This window comes from Punica granatum, chromosome 7 (assembly GCF_007655135.1).
Source record: "Punica granatum isolate Tunisia-2019 chromosome 7, ASM765513v2, whole genome shotgun sequence".
Lineage (NCBI taxonomy): Eukaryota > Viridiplantae > Streptophyta > Magnoliopsida > Myrtales > Lythraceae > Punica > Punica granatum.
Window position 1 is genome coordinate 10,516,586 of NC_045133.1, and position 16,912 is coordinate 10,533,497.

Sequence of the window (16,912 nt, forward strand, 5' to 3'; positions counted from 1 at the left end):
ATTCGTCATAGTTAAGGTGCTTGTCTTGCTTGGCTTTAATTTTATTGGAGTGAGGCTCATTTGATACTTCTATTCAGAGATGTATTTTGGATATTTTAAGCAAGTGGTAAACTGACCTGAAACGGTTATGCTTTGTGAATTTAGTGTGAATCCTAACATCCGAAAGCCTTAACATGAATTAATTCATGTGAGGACCTCACATCAATATCCAAAAGTTCAATTAAACCCCGATTAATCCAATTGAGTCGCGTCAACCCACTGAGAGATAAAACTCTCATAACATGAATTTTTTTGCATTTACAAAAAGTCGAATCCGAGATTTTACTTGAGCCAAACAAACGTTGAATCACTTAAATCAATCCACATTGATTATACTTTGTGAATTTTACTTGATCTACGTAATAAGTTACTTTATGTGATCTTTTTCTTTTCCCCTTTTTTGGTAAATATAAAAGATTTCATTAAGATGTACCGAAGGTGCATAACTAAATACAAGAGTTTCATGAGCATGTCCGGAAACATGTAGAGATCCCAAGTGAAATTCCTACTACACCAAAAATATACATCGCTAATCCACCTCTCAATTAAAATAACATCAGCAGATTTAACTCCATCAAATGCTAGTTCTCTCTTTCCATGTTGTCCAAAACCTGGAGAGTAGTATCATCCCGAGTAATTTCTGCTTGTCTTTAGCACCACGGATCCGAAACCTCGCCCTTAACTCGTCGACAGCACCTACAGTATCGTCCTAAGTGGTTACTTTATGTGATATTTGTACGATCTCGAGGAAGGACTAGTCCAAATTAAATGCTGCAGTTTTTCCCAAACAAAGAAAGTTATTTTTCCAGAATTTTTTTCTAAAGCCCGATAGAAAAGTTACTGACATAATGTGCATGAATGACATGGAATCTAAATTGGCTTCATATCTTGTGATAACGGCATCACAGAATACGGCTGGTCATGCAAAGGTTCAATGGGCACATTTCTAAGTCTCCTTTATTGCGTGGTTGGTTATGTTAAGACAGATTGGCGGAAAAGGATAGGTTGGAAAAATGGCATCCTTGACATGGTTAAAATGACTGTATTCTGTGCTAGAGAGCTTGAATCAAGAGATCATCTGTTTTATAAATGTAAGCTACTAAACTAATGTTGATAGGTATTCAGGAAACATTGTGCATGCGAAGACCCGTTGAAAATTGGCAAAGCGAGCTGATGTTTGCTTTGGTTTGGAAAGGGAAGAAAACTGAGATTACTTTAAGGGAACTCTGTTGTATAGGATATTTCTATGTTATTCAGAAAGAAAAAGACTCCAAATTATTCTGCAACAGTAAGAAGCTTATTTTCAGAATAAAACTGCCAAATTTCCTCTTCTTTTTTATTTTCTTTGAATTTGAGCGATGTGAAGTTCGGGTCCGTTACTTGAGCTGTCAATTTTTAATTCTATGTAGTTATTTGTCTAGTTATCAAGTTTGATGCATGATTTATAATTAGAAGAAAATAGGAAAAAGGAAAAGTATTAGTATATGTAATGTCTTACCTCAAGAACTTACAAATGAGGGCAGCAGCCGTCTATCTCGACCTCAATATGGGACTAGTGGCGGCATCTCTGCCCAATTTGCTCGTCAAGAAAGAGGTCATGCTTCCCTTGGCGGCAGAGGGCAGCTTGAGATGTGTTGAGCTCTGTATAGTCTGCATCGATATTCTTATTCTGCAGGGCATCAGGAAAATTCAGTCTCCATATGATGCGTCAAAGAGAATGTACTGAAATTTGAAACACGAACAACTATGATGATATATTGAAATCAGTTCATTCAACAAATCCTGTCAGAGAAATTCATATTGTGTTCAGAATTCCAGGACAGTCCATTTTGCTCGTATATGTATCCCGTGATGCGAAATCCATCATTGGCTAAATGCATTCAGTTCAATCTCCTCCAATCCCTTTACTGCAAACAATGATCATCACAGAGCTCACGCCATGTCGAATTAACTAACACAAATCACGCACCAAAAATAAAAGGGGAGAAAACCATAAAAAGTGATTCAATTATCTCAATTTATACTCACCCGGGAAGAGTACGAATCAATCCGATCATCCTGGAGACCAAGGTTCATCACGTTCCAAATGTCATCCATTTCGTCGCACTGTGATTTCTCCACAGGTTTCCCACCTGAGTTCTCGGACTCATGAATATCAGAAGCAGTTTTCTCCTCCTTTGGAGGTCCCATGCCCCTGCAGAGAATGTCGGAGTCCCTCTCCACCCCATTCTTCTCAGCAGCCTCCAGATCCAGGTTCATCATGTTCGACATGGATTCCATCTCCTCCTTGTACTCTGATTTCTCCACAGGTTTCCCACCCGAGTTCTCAGTCTCGTGAATATCAGAAGCAGTTTTCCCCTTCTTTGGAGCCATGCTACTGCTGAGAATCTCAGAGTCCCTCTCCACCCTTTTCATCTTCGTAGAATGAACTTGCTTCTCTGGAGGTCTCTTGCTGCTGCTGAGAATGTCCGAGTCCCTCTCCAACCCATTCTTCTTAGCAGCCTCGAAGTCCAGGTTCATCATGTTCGACATGGATTCCATCTCCTCCTTGTATTTTGATTTCTCCACAGGTTTTCCACCCAAGTTTTTAGACTTCTGAATATCAGAAGCAGTTTTCTCCTTCTTTGGAGGTCCCATGCTACTGCTGAGAACGTCAGAGTCCCCCTCCACCCCTTTCTTCTTCGTAGAATGAACTTTCTTCTCTGGATGTCCCTTGCTGCTGCTAAGAATGTCCGAGTCCCTCTCCACCCCATTCTTCTTCATAGAATAAGTGGAAGCTCCTGAATATCTTTCACTTGTCCTCTTACCTCCTCCCAGCTTCATCTTCAGTGCCTCGTTCCTCAGGGGATCATATGCAATTTTTTTCTCCCTCAATTTCCAGTCACTGCTCGAAGATGCAGCTCGTCCTGTTCCTATGGCCCCTCTCATGCTCATTGTCGGGCTCACATTGGACCTGGTGCGGCTTGCAACTGGACCAGGCATCTGTACTCCAGCAAACACATCAGGGAAGTCATCCGTATCATCATCGTCACTCGATCCTAAACTGATCACCTCCACATCATCCAGCTCCACCTCTCGGCTCAAATGAGAACCATTAGATCGCAGCCCACATTTGCAGGAACTACCAGTAGTCACCTTCTGTCGAGCTCTAGGCCTTCCTCGTTTCCACTTTTTACATGCCATTTCACACTGGCAAGCAATTTCGTCATGATTTGCTCTTCCTTTATAACCAGTAGTCTCCTCCTGTTGAGCTCTAGGCTTTCCTCGTTTCCTCTCTTTACCGGCCTTTTCACCCTCACAAACAATTTCATCAAGACTTTCTGTTCCTTTATCATAAGTACTCTCTTTCAGTTGAGCTCCCGGCCGTCCTCGTTTCCCCATTTTACCAGCCTTGTCACTCTGCCAAACGATTTCACCATGACTGTCTGTTCCCTCATCACCAGTACTCTCCTTCAGTCGAGCTTCGAGCCTTCCTCGTTTCCTCTCTTCACCAGCCATTTCACACCACTGAAAAAGTTCATGATGACTCTCTGTTCCCTCATCCTCCTCCTCTTTCTCCTCCACCTCCTCCTCCTCCTCCTCACCCTCATCATCACTGTCCTCAGCCTCACTCTCAGGAGAGGTCTCACACCACCCCGAACCAGTTTCAAGAAGCCTCTCCTCGCCCTCTGCGAGAGGGCCCTCCTCCTCATCATCGGAGGAGCCCGACCCAAGACTGATCACACTATAGCTCTCCCCGCTCCTCCTATCTAGCATCTCCCGATCACGCACCACCCCGGTAGGAACATCACTACTTCCCCCACTGCCGAACCCCATGTCCAACCCATCGTCATCATCACTATCGGTATCTTCCAGGGAAATGACCTCGCAGTCACTGTCCTCAAGCCGGTTTCGACCTACACGAGGACGATGTCCTCTGTTTCCGGTACGGACTACTCCAGCGGGTTTTCTCGATTTCTTTGCTGCAGAGGAAGAAGCTTTCGTTACCTTGGTTTCCGACGAAATGGTCCCTCCTTTCTTCTTCTTCGAGGCTCTTGAGGAGGAGGCCGTCGCCAGTTTTGCCTTCTGCAGACGGGTTCTTCGGGCCACTGGAGACGTGAACTCCATGGCAGAGAAAGCGGAGAACGGCAGCTCTAAGGCCACAAGAAACGAACGAAAAGAAGTAGAAGAAGAAGAAAAACCCTGCTTTCTGAACGGCGAATGGGAAGATGACAACGTCAGAGCACAGAGCACAAAGAGAGAGAGAGGACTGATCGGAGAAAAACTGAGCAAATGGGAGAGAGACAGGCAGACAGAGAGCAGAAGGGGAGAAGGGAAGATGATGTATGGGCCGTTTGGATTCAGAGTTAAATTACTTTGATTTTGATTTTGATTTTGATTGTGGAAAAGGACAAATAAGATGTGATTATAAATTTGACTTGAGAAACGTGTGTTTTTGTTGTGTAGTGTGTTGAGTTAAAGTTAAAGTTAAAATTTTTGAATTGAAAAATGTGTATTTTTGTTGTGTAGTATGTTGAGTTAAAGTTAAAGTTAAAGTTAAAATCAGTTAACTCTCAATCCAAACGGGGCCGTAATGTTCTCTCTGCGGTCGGGCGCCAAATCCAATTGTGATTCAGCCTATTCCCACACTCTCTCTCTCTCTCTCAGTCCCGCCCTCTCGATCGAGTAGAGATCCGAATAGGAAATAGAGTGTATTTGTTTTTTGAAAATTTTTTAATTCAACTCAACTTAATTTTAGAATGCGTTTGGATTTAGAGTTGAGTTGAGTTGAGTTTTGGTTTTAATTGATTTGTAATGATTGTATTGTTGAATTATGAGAAAAAGTATGAAAAAGTAATAAATAATTGAGAAAAAGTAATGATTAAGTATTGATTGTGTTGTTGAATTGTGAAAAAGTAATGAATAATTGAGAAAATTTACTATTAAAAATTGAATTGAATGGTTAAAAATATTTAAAAAATAAAAAAAAATTAATGATTGTGATGTTGAATTGAAAAAAAATAAAGTTGAGTTGAATATTGTTTATAAAACAAACACACCCGTATCACCTATCTTCGGATGTGTCTGAAGGTACTCTACTGATGAATTACAACAAACTCGCGTTATAGAAATGGAGAGATCTCGGGTTGGCGATAAACGATGGTTTAGGCTGGGTGAGAAGGAGGTTCAAGGTTCAAGCGATAAAAAAAAAAAAAGTAAGTTGATTCAAAGTAAAATTTCGAGTTAGAGTTGTTATGTATACAGCATATTCATCATGTAAGGTCCGACTTGACTGAATTAATTGGGATCCAACTTGACTTCTGAATATCAGATTTAAAAAAAAAAAGGGTCATCCCTATCATCTCAAATATAATTACGATGACAATTATAGTGCTCGAAACTTCCTACGCCAAGGTTTTGTCTTCTCTACGGGAGCAACCAACGCTCATAGCATTATGTTAAATCGATCGCACTGCAGAGGCATGATTGTTGATTGATCTACTAACTCCTCAAATTAACCAAAAGATGCCTTCAAATTATTATGTACATTAATGTTAATTAAACATTCATTAATGCAAACCAATGTTATTAATGCGATTCCCGCCAAGAATGACGAGACCCGACAACTAAAGGAACCCAAGATCGTTCCACGATCAGATTTGATTGACGAACCCTCGACCCGTTGTTTACGACAAAAACAAGAACCTTGGTATAACTGACCTCAATCAGTTGTTTAATGCGAAACAAGAACCTCGGTATATAGGAAGACGCCACAAACGGTGATGGAAAGCCGTTTGATAAGTCGATGAAGACGCCACAAACGGTAGTGGAAAGCCGTTTGATAAGTCGATGATGAACGCCACGGAAACTTCCGATAAGTTCGAATTAGTTCTTCAAGAACCAAAGAGAATACTCTCACAATTTTTTGAATGTTCCTTCTTCATTAAAAATTGACTAAGATGAATTTATATAGAAATAAACTAATCATAATCTGGTCATATCTCCTCTAAAGATAAGGAAAATAAAACCTATAATATCGATAGAGATATGACATAATCTATAAAGATATGAAATCTAAATATCCCTAGAATATCTTCATGAGATTTAAACTTTAAACAAATCTGATGATATCTTCTCTTGATCATCAAATATTCTAGAAGCTTCCTTAAACACTTGCTGAATTTAGCCTTATCCGGAATCTTCTATAACTTGAATAATGTTGATGGATCTTTGTGGATCACGTGATTCATGTCCAATGGGCCTCCACGAATTTGCTTGAGCCCAAACCTCTTGAATCAGGTCGTTGAGTTCATATTTAAACTTCTTTACTCGTGCTCGCGTAATCGGTCCAATTGGAACTTGAACTGGATCCCTTGAAGTCGTGTTACGATTTGCATCATTCCCCTCCTCTTGAAAAGGATTTGTCCTTAAATCATCACCTACATCAAAAGGAAGCAAATTAGCAACATTAAAAGTAGCACTTACATTGTACTCACCAGGTAAGTCTAGTTTATAAGCATTGTCATTGATGCGCTCCAGGACTTGAAAAGGACCATCTCCTCTTGGAAGCAGTTTGGAACGTCTTTGCGCCGGAAATCTCTCTTTCCTCATATGCAACCAAACTCAATCTCCGAGTTCAAAAATCAGCCTATGACGGCCTTTGTTGGCGTGTTTTGTACACTACTCAGTTCTTCGCTCAATGTTGAGTCTTGCTTTCTCATGAATCTGCTTGACAAATTCAGCTTTCTTTTTGCCATCTAAATTAACATGCTCAGACAAAGGTAAAGGAGATAAATCCAATGGAGTTAAAGGATTAAATCCATACACAATTTCAAATGGTGAAAATTTAGTAGCGGAATGAACAGATCTGTTATAAGCAAACTCAACATGTGGTAAACATTCTTCCCATGTTTTAATGTTCTTTTTTATTATTGCCCTCAACAAAGTAGACAAAGTTTTATTTACTACTCCCGTTTGACCATCAGTTTGTGGGTGACAAGTAATAGAAAACAACAGCTTATTACCTAAGTTACACCACAAAGTCTTCCAAAAATAGCTCAAGAACTTAGCATCTCTATCCGAAACAATTGTTCTAAGCATGCCATGTAACCTCACAATCTCTCTAAAGAACAAATCAGCAACATGCAAATCATCTTATGTTTTGTGACATGGAATAAAGTGTGCCATCTTAGAAAATCTATCCACAACCACAAAAATTGAATCTCTCCCACATTTAGTCCTAGGTAATCCTAACACAAAGTCCATTGAAATATCAATCCAAGGCTCACTAGGAATTGGTAAATGAGAATACAAACTGTTAGGCTGCACTCTGGATTTAGCTTGCCTACACGTAATGCATCTACCACAAATTCTCTCAACATCTCTTTTCATATGTGGCCAATAGAAGTGTTATTGCAAAATAGCTAAAGTCTTTGCAACTCCAAAATGTCCCATTAATCCCCCACCATGTGATTCCTGCACTAATAACTCTCTCAGGGAACAATTAGGCACGCATAACTTATTCTCTCGAAACAGAAACCCATCATGCCTAAAGAACTTACCACAAGGGATTTTTTCACAAGCCCGATATTCCTCACAAAATTCATGATTATCAGCATATAAATTTTTAATGTGCTCAAAACCAAGCAATTTTGCATCAAGTGTAGAGAGTAATGCATACCTGCGAGAAAGTGCATCGGCGACCACATTCTCCTTACCTTGCTTATACCGAATGACGTATGGAAACGTCTCAATGAGCTCCACCCATCGGGCATGTCTTTTGTTTAGTTTGTGTTGGCCCTTCAAGTGTTTCAAGGACTCATGATCGATGTGTATCACGAACTCCTTAGGCCATAGGTAGTGCTGTCACGTCTCTAAAGCTCGAACCAATGCATACAACTCTTTATCATAAGTTGGATACTTTAAGGCTGCCCCGCTTAGTTTTTCGCTGAAGTAAGTAATTGGTCGTCCTTCCTGCATGAGAACTGCACCTATACCAACACCTGAAGCATCACATTCAATCTCAAAAGTTTTAGAAAAGTTAGGTAAAGATAATAAAGGAGCGTTGGTCAACTTCTCTTTGATTAGCTGAAACGCCTTCTCTTGTTCTTCTCCCTATCTAAATCCAACGTTTTTCTTGATCACTTCAGTAAGTGGTGCTGCTATGCTACTAAAGTCCTTCACGAACCACCGGTAGAAACTAGCAAGTCCATGAAAACTACGAACATTACTTACACTTGTGGGACTAGGCCACTCTTGGATTGCACGTACCTTCTCCTCATCAACTTGTATACCTTGTGCACTAACAACAAATCCCAAAAATACAAGCTTATCGGAGCAAAAAGTACACTTCTTCATATTAGCAAATAACTTTTCCTTCCTAAGCACATCTAAAACAGATTTCAAATGTACATTATGATCATCTAAGTTTTTGCTGTAAACGAGTATATCATCAAAGTAGACAACCACAAACCTACCTATAAATGCACGTAAAACATGATTCATAAGTCTCATAAAAGTGCTTTGAGCATTAGTCAAACCAAAAGGCATAATTAACCATTCATACAAACCGTATTTTGTTTTAAAGGTAGTTTTCCATTCATCTCCTTCTTTCATTCTAATCTGATGATAATCACTCTTTAAATCAATTTTAGAAAATACACGAGAACCATGTAGCTCATCTAACATATCATCTAAACGGGGAATAGGATGACGATACTTTACCGTTATGTTGTTGATTGCTCGGCAATCAACGCACATTCTCCACGTCTCATCCTTCTTAGGTACAAGTATTACTGGAACAGCGCATGGGCTCAAGCTCTCCCTCACATACCCTTTCTCTAACAACTCACTTACCCGCCGTTGAAGCTCCTTTGTCTCCTCAGGATTGCTCCTATAGGTTGGTCGGTTTGGAATTGTCGCACCGGGACAAAATCAATTTGATGTTCAATCTCTCGGATTGGAGGTAACCCATGTGGTGTTTCCTCGGGAAAGACATCCTCATACTCCTGCAAAAGAGAAACAACAGAACTAGGAAGAGCGATATCAAGTTCGTTAGTATTGAAAAATGCCTATTTGTACAAAAGAACAATCATCGGTTGATTTGAAAACATTGCTTGCCTAATTTCTCCCATTTTTGCATAAAAATTCTTTTGTTTTCTCTCTAATTTTTTCTCAATGGCCGAATTTTGATTTTCTTTTTCTCTCTCATTTTTCTCGGCATCTCTCTGATTTTCACTCGTTTTCTTTTGTTCACTATCTTTCTTTTGATCACTCTCTTTTTGCAATCTCACTTTATCCTCATATACTTGCCGCGGAGTCAATAGTACAAGAGTGATTGATCGTTGATTAAGTACAAAGGAGTATTTGTTCGTAAAGCCATCATGCTTCACTCGTCTATCAAATTGCCATGGACGCCCTAGCAATAAGTGTCCTGCTTGCATCGTACTACATCACACAACACTTCATCTTCGTATTTACCGATTTGAAATGCAATTAACACTTGTTTGTTCACCCTTATCTCACCACTATCATTCAACCATTGCAGGTTGTATGGCCTAGGGTGCTTCACCATGGGCAGTCTCAATTTTTCCACCATTGTTGCGCTTGCGACATTAGTACAACTACCACCATCAATAATCACACTACATACATTGTCTTTGATGTAGCATTTAGTGTGAAAGATGTTCTCCCGCTGCACTTCTTCAACTCCTTTTGTTTACAAGCTCAATGCTCTCCTTGCCACCAATGTCAATGTATCTGGAGCTAAATATTCCTCCTCGGGAACGTCCTCCAATGGAGGCATGTCATCGGCGTCGGAATCTTCAGTGTCGGTCACAATGTCACCATTGTCTCGCATCACCATGACCCGCTTGTTCAGGCATTGACTTGCTATGTGTCCCCTGCCTTGGCATTTAAAACACTTAATGTCACGATTCCTGGAGGTAGAAATGTCGGTTTTACCTTGAGGAACATGGCTGGTTGCTTCTTGCTTTTGCTCGGTTTTCAACATCGACGTGGATTGCTTCTCATCTTTCTTCAACTGATTCGGTATCCAAGTGGATGTGCTTGGACTTTGGCTTGCTCGTGTATTGACTCTCCTCTTGAACTGGTTCTCAATCTTGATGGCCATGTGCACAAAATCCTCCAACTCCACATAATGTTGTAATTCCACGGCATTTTGAATTTCTCGGTTCAATCCTGCCAAAAATCTTGCCATAGTAACCTCCCGATCCTCCTCTACGTTAGCTCTAATCATGGCCACTTCCATCTCCTTAAAATATTCCTCTACAATCCGGTTACCTTGCCTAAGACTTTGTAACTTATTATACAGCTCCCAGTAGTAATAACTATGAACAAATCGCTTCCTCATCACCCTTTTCATTTCCTCCCACGTATCTATAGGTGTCTCTCTATTTCTTCGCCTATTTATCATCAATTGATCCCACCAGACAATTGCATAATCCGAGAATTCAATTGCTGCCAATTTGACTTTCTTTAGCTCGGAATAACTATAACAATCAAATACAAACTCCACCTTTTTCTCCCACTCAAGGTATGCTTCGGGATCACTCTTTCCTTGGAATGATGGGATTTTCATCTTAATACTACCCAAGTTATTATCTTCCCGATTCCTATCTTCTCTAAACCGCCATCCATGTCTCCTATTACTAACAACCGAATCTGGATCATCTTCATCAAAACCAGCCCCATAATTCTCTTCATCTTCAACCCTCACTTCCCTCGGTTGAACTCTTTCCTTCCTACGTGCATTAGGAGCGTTTCGTGGCTGCTCCACACGTTTATTCTCCATCAGATCTATCCGTTCATGAACCTGCTCAAACTCTAACCTCATCACACGCCTCATCTCACTCATCATGGCCTCTATAAGTATTTTCGAATCAGTCAATTCCGTAGCATCTTCGGGAATACTCTTAGAACTGTTGTGAGACATGATTGCTGCAAAATAAAGTTAGAAAGAAAGGACCTCGCAATTCTCTCCCTTACGTATTTACACTCAAGAATGTGAATCACTCTACACTCGTGTTTTCACTCAAACAAAAGTGGCTTTTAACCCTCTAATGGTCTCACTACTCCTGACTTTTTCCACTCAATAATTCTCTTTCAGATCTCTTTAAACTAAACGAACAATTCTCTAAAATTTCCAGCAGCAATTCACCAATAACTTACCAAGGAAAATTAATGGTCGAAGGAAATTTAAGGAAGAAAGGAAACAAGAGAGAAGGCAACTACTATGAAGGATTAAATAAACCAGAATGTTATATGAAATTATGGGATCAGAATCAATGCAGATTACAAAGAACGAGAAATAACAACTTTAGAATGGTCTGATGTAAAGAATTTGGATCAAATTGACAATGATGTCTTCTTTCTTTTCTTTCGATCTTTTTTTTTTCAACTCTGTATTTTTTTTGGCCGATTTTTTTCTTCTTTTTTTTTTACTGTTAACAATCCACAAAGAACAAACTCGACGAAGCGGAACTTAGCAAATTGAAATAAAAAGGATAGGATAAACCCGATTTGGAGCCTGATGCTCTGATACCAAATGATGCAATTCCCGCCAAGAATGACGAGACCCGACAACTAAAGGAACCCAAGATCGTTCCACGATCAGATTTGATTGACGAACCCTCGACCCGTTGTTTACGACAAAAACAAGAACCTTGGTATAACTGACTTCAACCAGTTGTTTAATGCGAAACAAGAACCTCGGTATATAGGAAGACGCCACAAACGGTGATGGAAAGCCGTTTGATAAGTCGATGAAGACGCCACAAACGGTAGTGGAAAGCCGTTTGATAAGTCGATGATGAACGCCACGGAAACTTCCGATAAGTTCGAATTAGTTCTTCAAGAACCAAAGAGAATACTCTCACAATTTTCTGAATGTTCCTTCTTCATGAAAAATTGACTAAGATGAATTTATATAGAAATAAACTAATCATAATCTGGCCATATCTCCTCTAAAGATAAGGAAAATAAAACCTAGAATATCAATAGAGATATGACATAATCTATAAAGATATGAAATCTAAGTATCCCTAGAATATCTCCATGAGATTTAAACTTTAAACAAATCTGATGATAGCTTCTCTTGATCATCAAATATTCTAGAAACTTCCTTAAACACTTGCTGAATTTAGCCTTATCCGGAATTTTCTATAACTTGAATAATGTTGATGGATCTTTGTGGATCACGTGATTCAAGTCCAATGGGCCTCCACGAATTTGCTTGAGCTCAAACCTCTTGAATCAGGCCGTTGAGTTCATCTTTAAACTTCTTTACTCGTGCTCGCGTAGTCGGTCCAATTGGAACTTGAACTGGATCCCTTGAAGTCGTGGTACGATTTGCATCAGTTATGCAGCGTAACATCTCATTGCAGAATAAATTTAAGGACTTCGAAATTCTTCTCTTTTGTTTTTTTATGAGTAGGGAGTAGGGACTTCAAAATTTGAATTCTCAATAATATCTCGCATAATTTTTATTAACTAACAAAAATCCATCGCGCTATGCTATTCACATATGGTTTTTTTATTGTTAATAATAAAAAAATATAAACTTTTCACATTTTAACAATTCTAGTACGAATCTTTTCTTGCTTAACTTAAAAATACATAAAACTTTCGATTTGATAATAATTCTAACACGAAATTAAATTTTTCATTAATTTAAACGGAGTCGATCAGAGGACGCCGACGACCTCAATTGGGGAGTGGTGGCCGAGATCGAGGCCTCCATTCCCCGGAATCGGGAGAACCCTCAAATTGGGGATCTCCCGATTCTAACTGGTGGAGCCATGACCTCGACCATCACCCCTCCTCAACTCCCCTCTTCAACTCCCCTCTCCTAATTAGAGTCATTGGCACCCTATTTCCAATTGAGGTCATCAGAGTCCTCTGTCACCTCAATTTCATCTAAATTAACAAAAAAAATAATATCGTACTAGAATTATTATCAAATAAAAAATTTGTGCATTTTAAAATTAAAAAAAAATTCGAGCTAAAATTGTTAAAATGTGAAATGTTTATATTTTTTTTAGTTATTAACCTTTTTTTTCCAATGGATAAGTCAGACGGGATGTTTTATTAGTAAATCCAGGTTAACTTTCAGTCTTGAAGCTTTTTAATATATGCTTGATTTTGCATATATATATATATATTATCCCACCCTTTCCCTGTTGTCCCCTCCACCCTCCTCACCCAAACAAGCTGTTATAGTTTGTTGGATGAGGGATTTTATGTTGAAGGGGGGGGGGGGGGGGGGGGGGGGGGGGGTGACATAATGAATTCTTTTATGGATAAAATGGGTTGGGAAGGCGACTCACATAGCACCCGATTGAGTCAGAGATTGCAACCGCCACAAGGTCATAATGAATTTAAATGGGGAAACATTTTGTCCAATTCGTTAATAAAAAAATTCCTTTTATATCGAGATCGAGTCAATAATCCAAATGGAGCCTTCCGAATTTCTTATTTTCTCTTCCCTTCCGTCCTAATCTTTTCCAACTTTTTTCCCCCCTGCTCGGCTCCTAATCCCTGGATCCGAACAATTGGTTAATTTCTCTTTCTTTTCTTTCTTTTTTTTTTCTGAATTTTGGTTAATTTCTATTGTGTGATCAAATACTTTTAGCCTCTGGTCGGGCGGAAGGACTGAAGGAGCGGGCATGGGGTCAGAGGATGGCAGGATCTTTACCGTTTTCAATGATATCAGATTTAAAATTTAGATTCCATTACAAATCAGAGTACCATATTTAGCTAAACAGCTAAAAGAAACATACACATATAATATATCTCTTCTTTATACTCAAAGCATTTAGTAATGTATTTAATGAATAAAATATTAACCAAAAATACACAGAAGCACATTCACTTGGAATAGTGGCACCCATAAAATATATCTATTTGATTACGACATTTACATAGTCTTTGTTATGGTAGTCAACCTTCTACTTGGGTCCATCCCCGATATATGAAAGAGCCTACGCCTGACAATCAAAAAGATTCAATTTCGATATTCATTGTAGAATTATCCACATCCCTTTATTAATTATTAAATTTATATTTTATTATATTAAGTCATAGGTCTTATTTGTAATCGAAAATTCCAAACTTACATTGACTCGGTGCTATTCTTGATTTGTTCTTGTACTTTATGGCAAGTCTTTAAAGTTCATCCTTTGTCATATTTCATTATTTGTATCTTTTTATTAGATATTAAGATTTATATTTATTTGTATTAGACTATAAGCCTCTTTTGTAATCGAAAATTCGCAATTTATGAACTTACATTGACTCGGTGCTATTCTTGATGTCTTCTTGTCCTTTCTGGCAAGTCTTTAAAGTTTCCTTTGTCGTATTTCATTATATATTTATATTTATATCTTTTTAAAGATTATTAATATATATATTTAAGTAGGATCGTAAAAATTAAAAAAAATCATCATATCATCATCTTCGTCTTCTTCTCTCGTCCTCCGTTGAAGAAACTCTAGATCATCATCACATCATCACCATCTCAACTATCTCTGACTACTCTTCGACTTCTCTCCTCCTCTCCTTCTCCAACCTCTCCTTCCAAACCCCGATTAACCCAACCAAAAAAAAATCACAGATTATTAGAGGAAGGGAGAAAGAAAAGAAGGAAGAGGGAGCACTGACACCGATGAGTTGCCCTAGCGACCCACCTTCTTCCTCTCGCCAAATCCATCTGTCTTCTTGACGACCCGCCGGTCTAAAATGGGGGTGGTTAATTAACAGAGGGGAGATGGGTTTGAGATCTCGAATAGGGTGGGAGCGAAACGTGTTTGAGATAGGGGTTGGTACCCCGAGATCTAAAATGGGGTGATTGGTCGGCGTTCGAATCTGAAAATGGGGTGGTTGCTTACTACTTTGACCTACTGAAAAATATTGACATGAGGATCTGAATCGAATAATTATGCAAAAAGATGTTGTTTATTGATTGTGAGGTTAAAATCTGTAGTACTGTGATGTTTTGTGTCTGTCGTTATTGAAATTCCTGCGCCTTCTTCTTCCTCCATGTTCTTGGATTCCCTTTCTTCTTCTTCTTCTCCTTTTATTTTATTTTATTTTTAATTTCAGCGGAATCGGTAGTGGGGCTTGGGCACCCCAGCCGGTCAGAGACGGCCAGTGACCACGTCGGTACTGTGCTGGTCGGGGGTGCCCCCTGCCCCACCCCCAATTGGAGATCTCTGTCCGCCCCCCTCCCCCAACAAGTTTTGTTTTATTTACTTTTTATTTTAAAATTATATTTTTAGTTTTGCAGGGATGATTGATTGAGATGATTGAAAAGATCATAATTTGATGATAATGTTTTATTTGGTTTTTATTTTTATTTATAATCTTTTAAAACGATTTTTATTATAAAAATGTTAATTAACACGTGAGACAACTACTTATGCATAATAAGTCACGTCAGCATGGGATACTATTAACAGAATGCATCATATTGAAATAATTTTGAAAATTTGCGTACTAAATAGTAGTAGAAAATTCTTATTTTGTCATTGTGTTATATTTATAAAACTTTTTGTACCACTAAAGTAAACTTATCCCAATTTTAATATATATATATATATATGTTAACAATACCAGCACGGTGATCTAGTAGTTAAGTATCAAGCACTCCACTTGAACATCACGAGTTCGAATCTCACTGAGTCTATTATAAAAAAAATAAAAAGTTAAATAAAAGGGCACAAATAATTTTGCATTTTTTCTATGAAAATCCTATAACAAATAATTATAATAAATAAAAATACATAGTTTTCAATTTAACATTCTAACTTTCTCTCTCCTCTCATGCAAAATTAAAATTAAGACTAGTAAATATGTATTTCCCTCTCACATAGTCTTCGAACACATCCAAATATCGTTCATATGATAGAAGATGAGACAGAGGGATGGGACAGGAGAGAATTTGCATTCCATGCAAATAATCATTGAGAAATTATGTGGGTTATTCAAGAATCGAAGTTCATTTGCTTTAGAAAGAAGTTATGTCAATGAGCTCATATGAAATTCAATATTTGTCAGGAATTCAAGCAATTATCTTGATCGCGGAAAGAAATGGGAATGCTATGTCTATCAAGAAAAATTCCTCCGATTATTTTTAGTATGGATTGAGTCAATAATCCATTGTGCAGCGCAAACTCCATTAGTTTAACTTAAACACCGAATTTATATTGAAATATACCACCCTTCCTTACACTATGTTAGGGTAATTTTAAGCAAGGGGTTTGGAGAGGAGGGGCTCTAAGGACACTAAGGAGGTTTAAGAAGGGGAAGGATTTGGATCTGAAAGCGTTTTAAAAAACTTGTTTGGCTAGACTTAATTAAAGGGTTTGGAGATTTTTGGACCTTTTTTATATGTTAAAAATATCATTTGGATTATATTTTTTCGGTAGAAAAGGGAGCCAAAGCCAAACAAAGAATTGTTTGAATTATATTTGTAAAGGGTTCGAAAGGTTTTGGAGGGTTTATAATAAAAGAATGGTTCTAATTCCTCCACAAACCTCCTATATAAAGAAAAAGATCATCCAAATAAAAGGTTTTAAACACTTCCAAACCCCTACCCTCCAGAAACTTACATACACCTGCAAAACCTTTTAATCCAAGCATAATGTTAAGGGAATACCCACATCACAAATTTCAGGAAAAAGGAATAATAAGAAAGAGATTCTATGTTTATTCCCTTTCTTTTATTAGACTGCTCTAGATCCTTTCCCTGCACTCTTATGCTATATGGTCAAACGTACGATGTGTCGTTCAGCTCCAGTTCTTCACGCACGCCCAATTGCCTCCGATCCAATGCATCTTGTTGGTATGGTTCCAGGAAGGCAACATATTCCCACAT

The 16,912-nt window shown here is 38.5% G+C and overlaps 1 protein-coding gene across 3 annotated transcripts; it reads right to left on the bottom strand.

Annotated features, from left to right (window-relative positions):
• Positions 1-435: 435 nt before the first annotated feature.
• On the bottom strand, positions 436-4,343 carry LOC116215533 (histone acetyltransferase KAT6B-like). Of its 3 annotated transcripts, none has more exons than XM_031551276.1 (3): positions 2,068-4,342; positions 1,538-1,708; positions 436-810 (listed from the first exon to the last, which is right to left on the bottom strand). In XM_031551276.1, exons 1-2 carry the CDS (start codon positions 4,144-4,146, stop codon positions 1,592-1,594), a joined length of 2,196 nt encoding a protein of 731 aa, XP_031407136.1. In that variant the 5' UTR covers positions 4,147-4,342; the 3' UTR covers positions 436-810; positions 1,538-1,591. The 3 variants fall into 3 exon arrangements, with proteins under 3 accessions (XP_031407136.1, XP_031407135.1, XP_031407137.1); XM_031551275.1 differs by having other exon boundaries at positions 436-735; positions 2,068-4,341; XM_031551277.1 differs by lacking the exons at positions 436-810; positions 1,538-1,708 and adding an exon at positions 1,715-1,946 and having other exon boundaries at positions 2,068-4,343.
• Between the last annotated feature and the right edge of the window lie 12,569 nt (positions 4,344-16,912).

Bases quoted from the DNA above. Each gene is read 5' to 3' on its own strand.
- LOC116215533 (XM_031551276.1), bottom strand. From the start codon at position 4,146: ATGGAGTTCACGTCTCCAGTGGCCCGAAGAACCCGTCTGCAGAAGGCA. The intron at 1,709-2,067 runs GTGAGTATAAAT...GATGCCCTGCAG, and splicing joins TTGATTCGTACTCTTCCCGG to AATAAGAATATCGATGCAGA.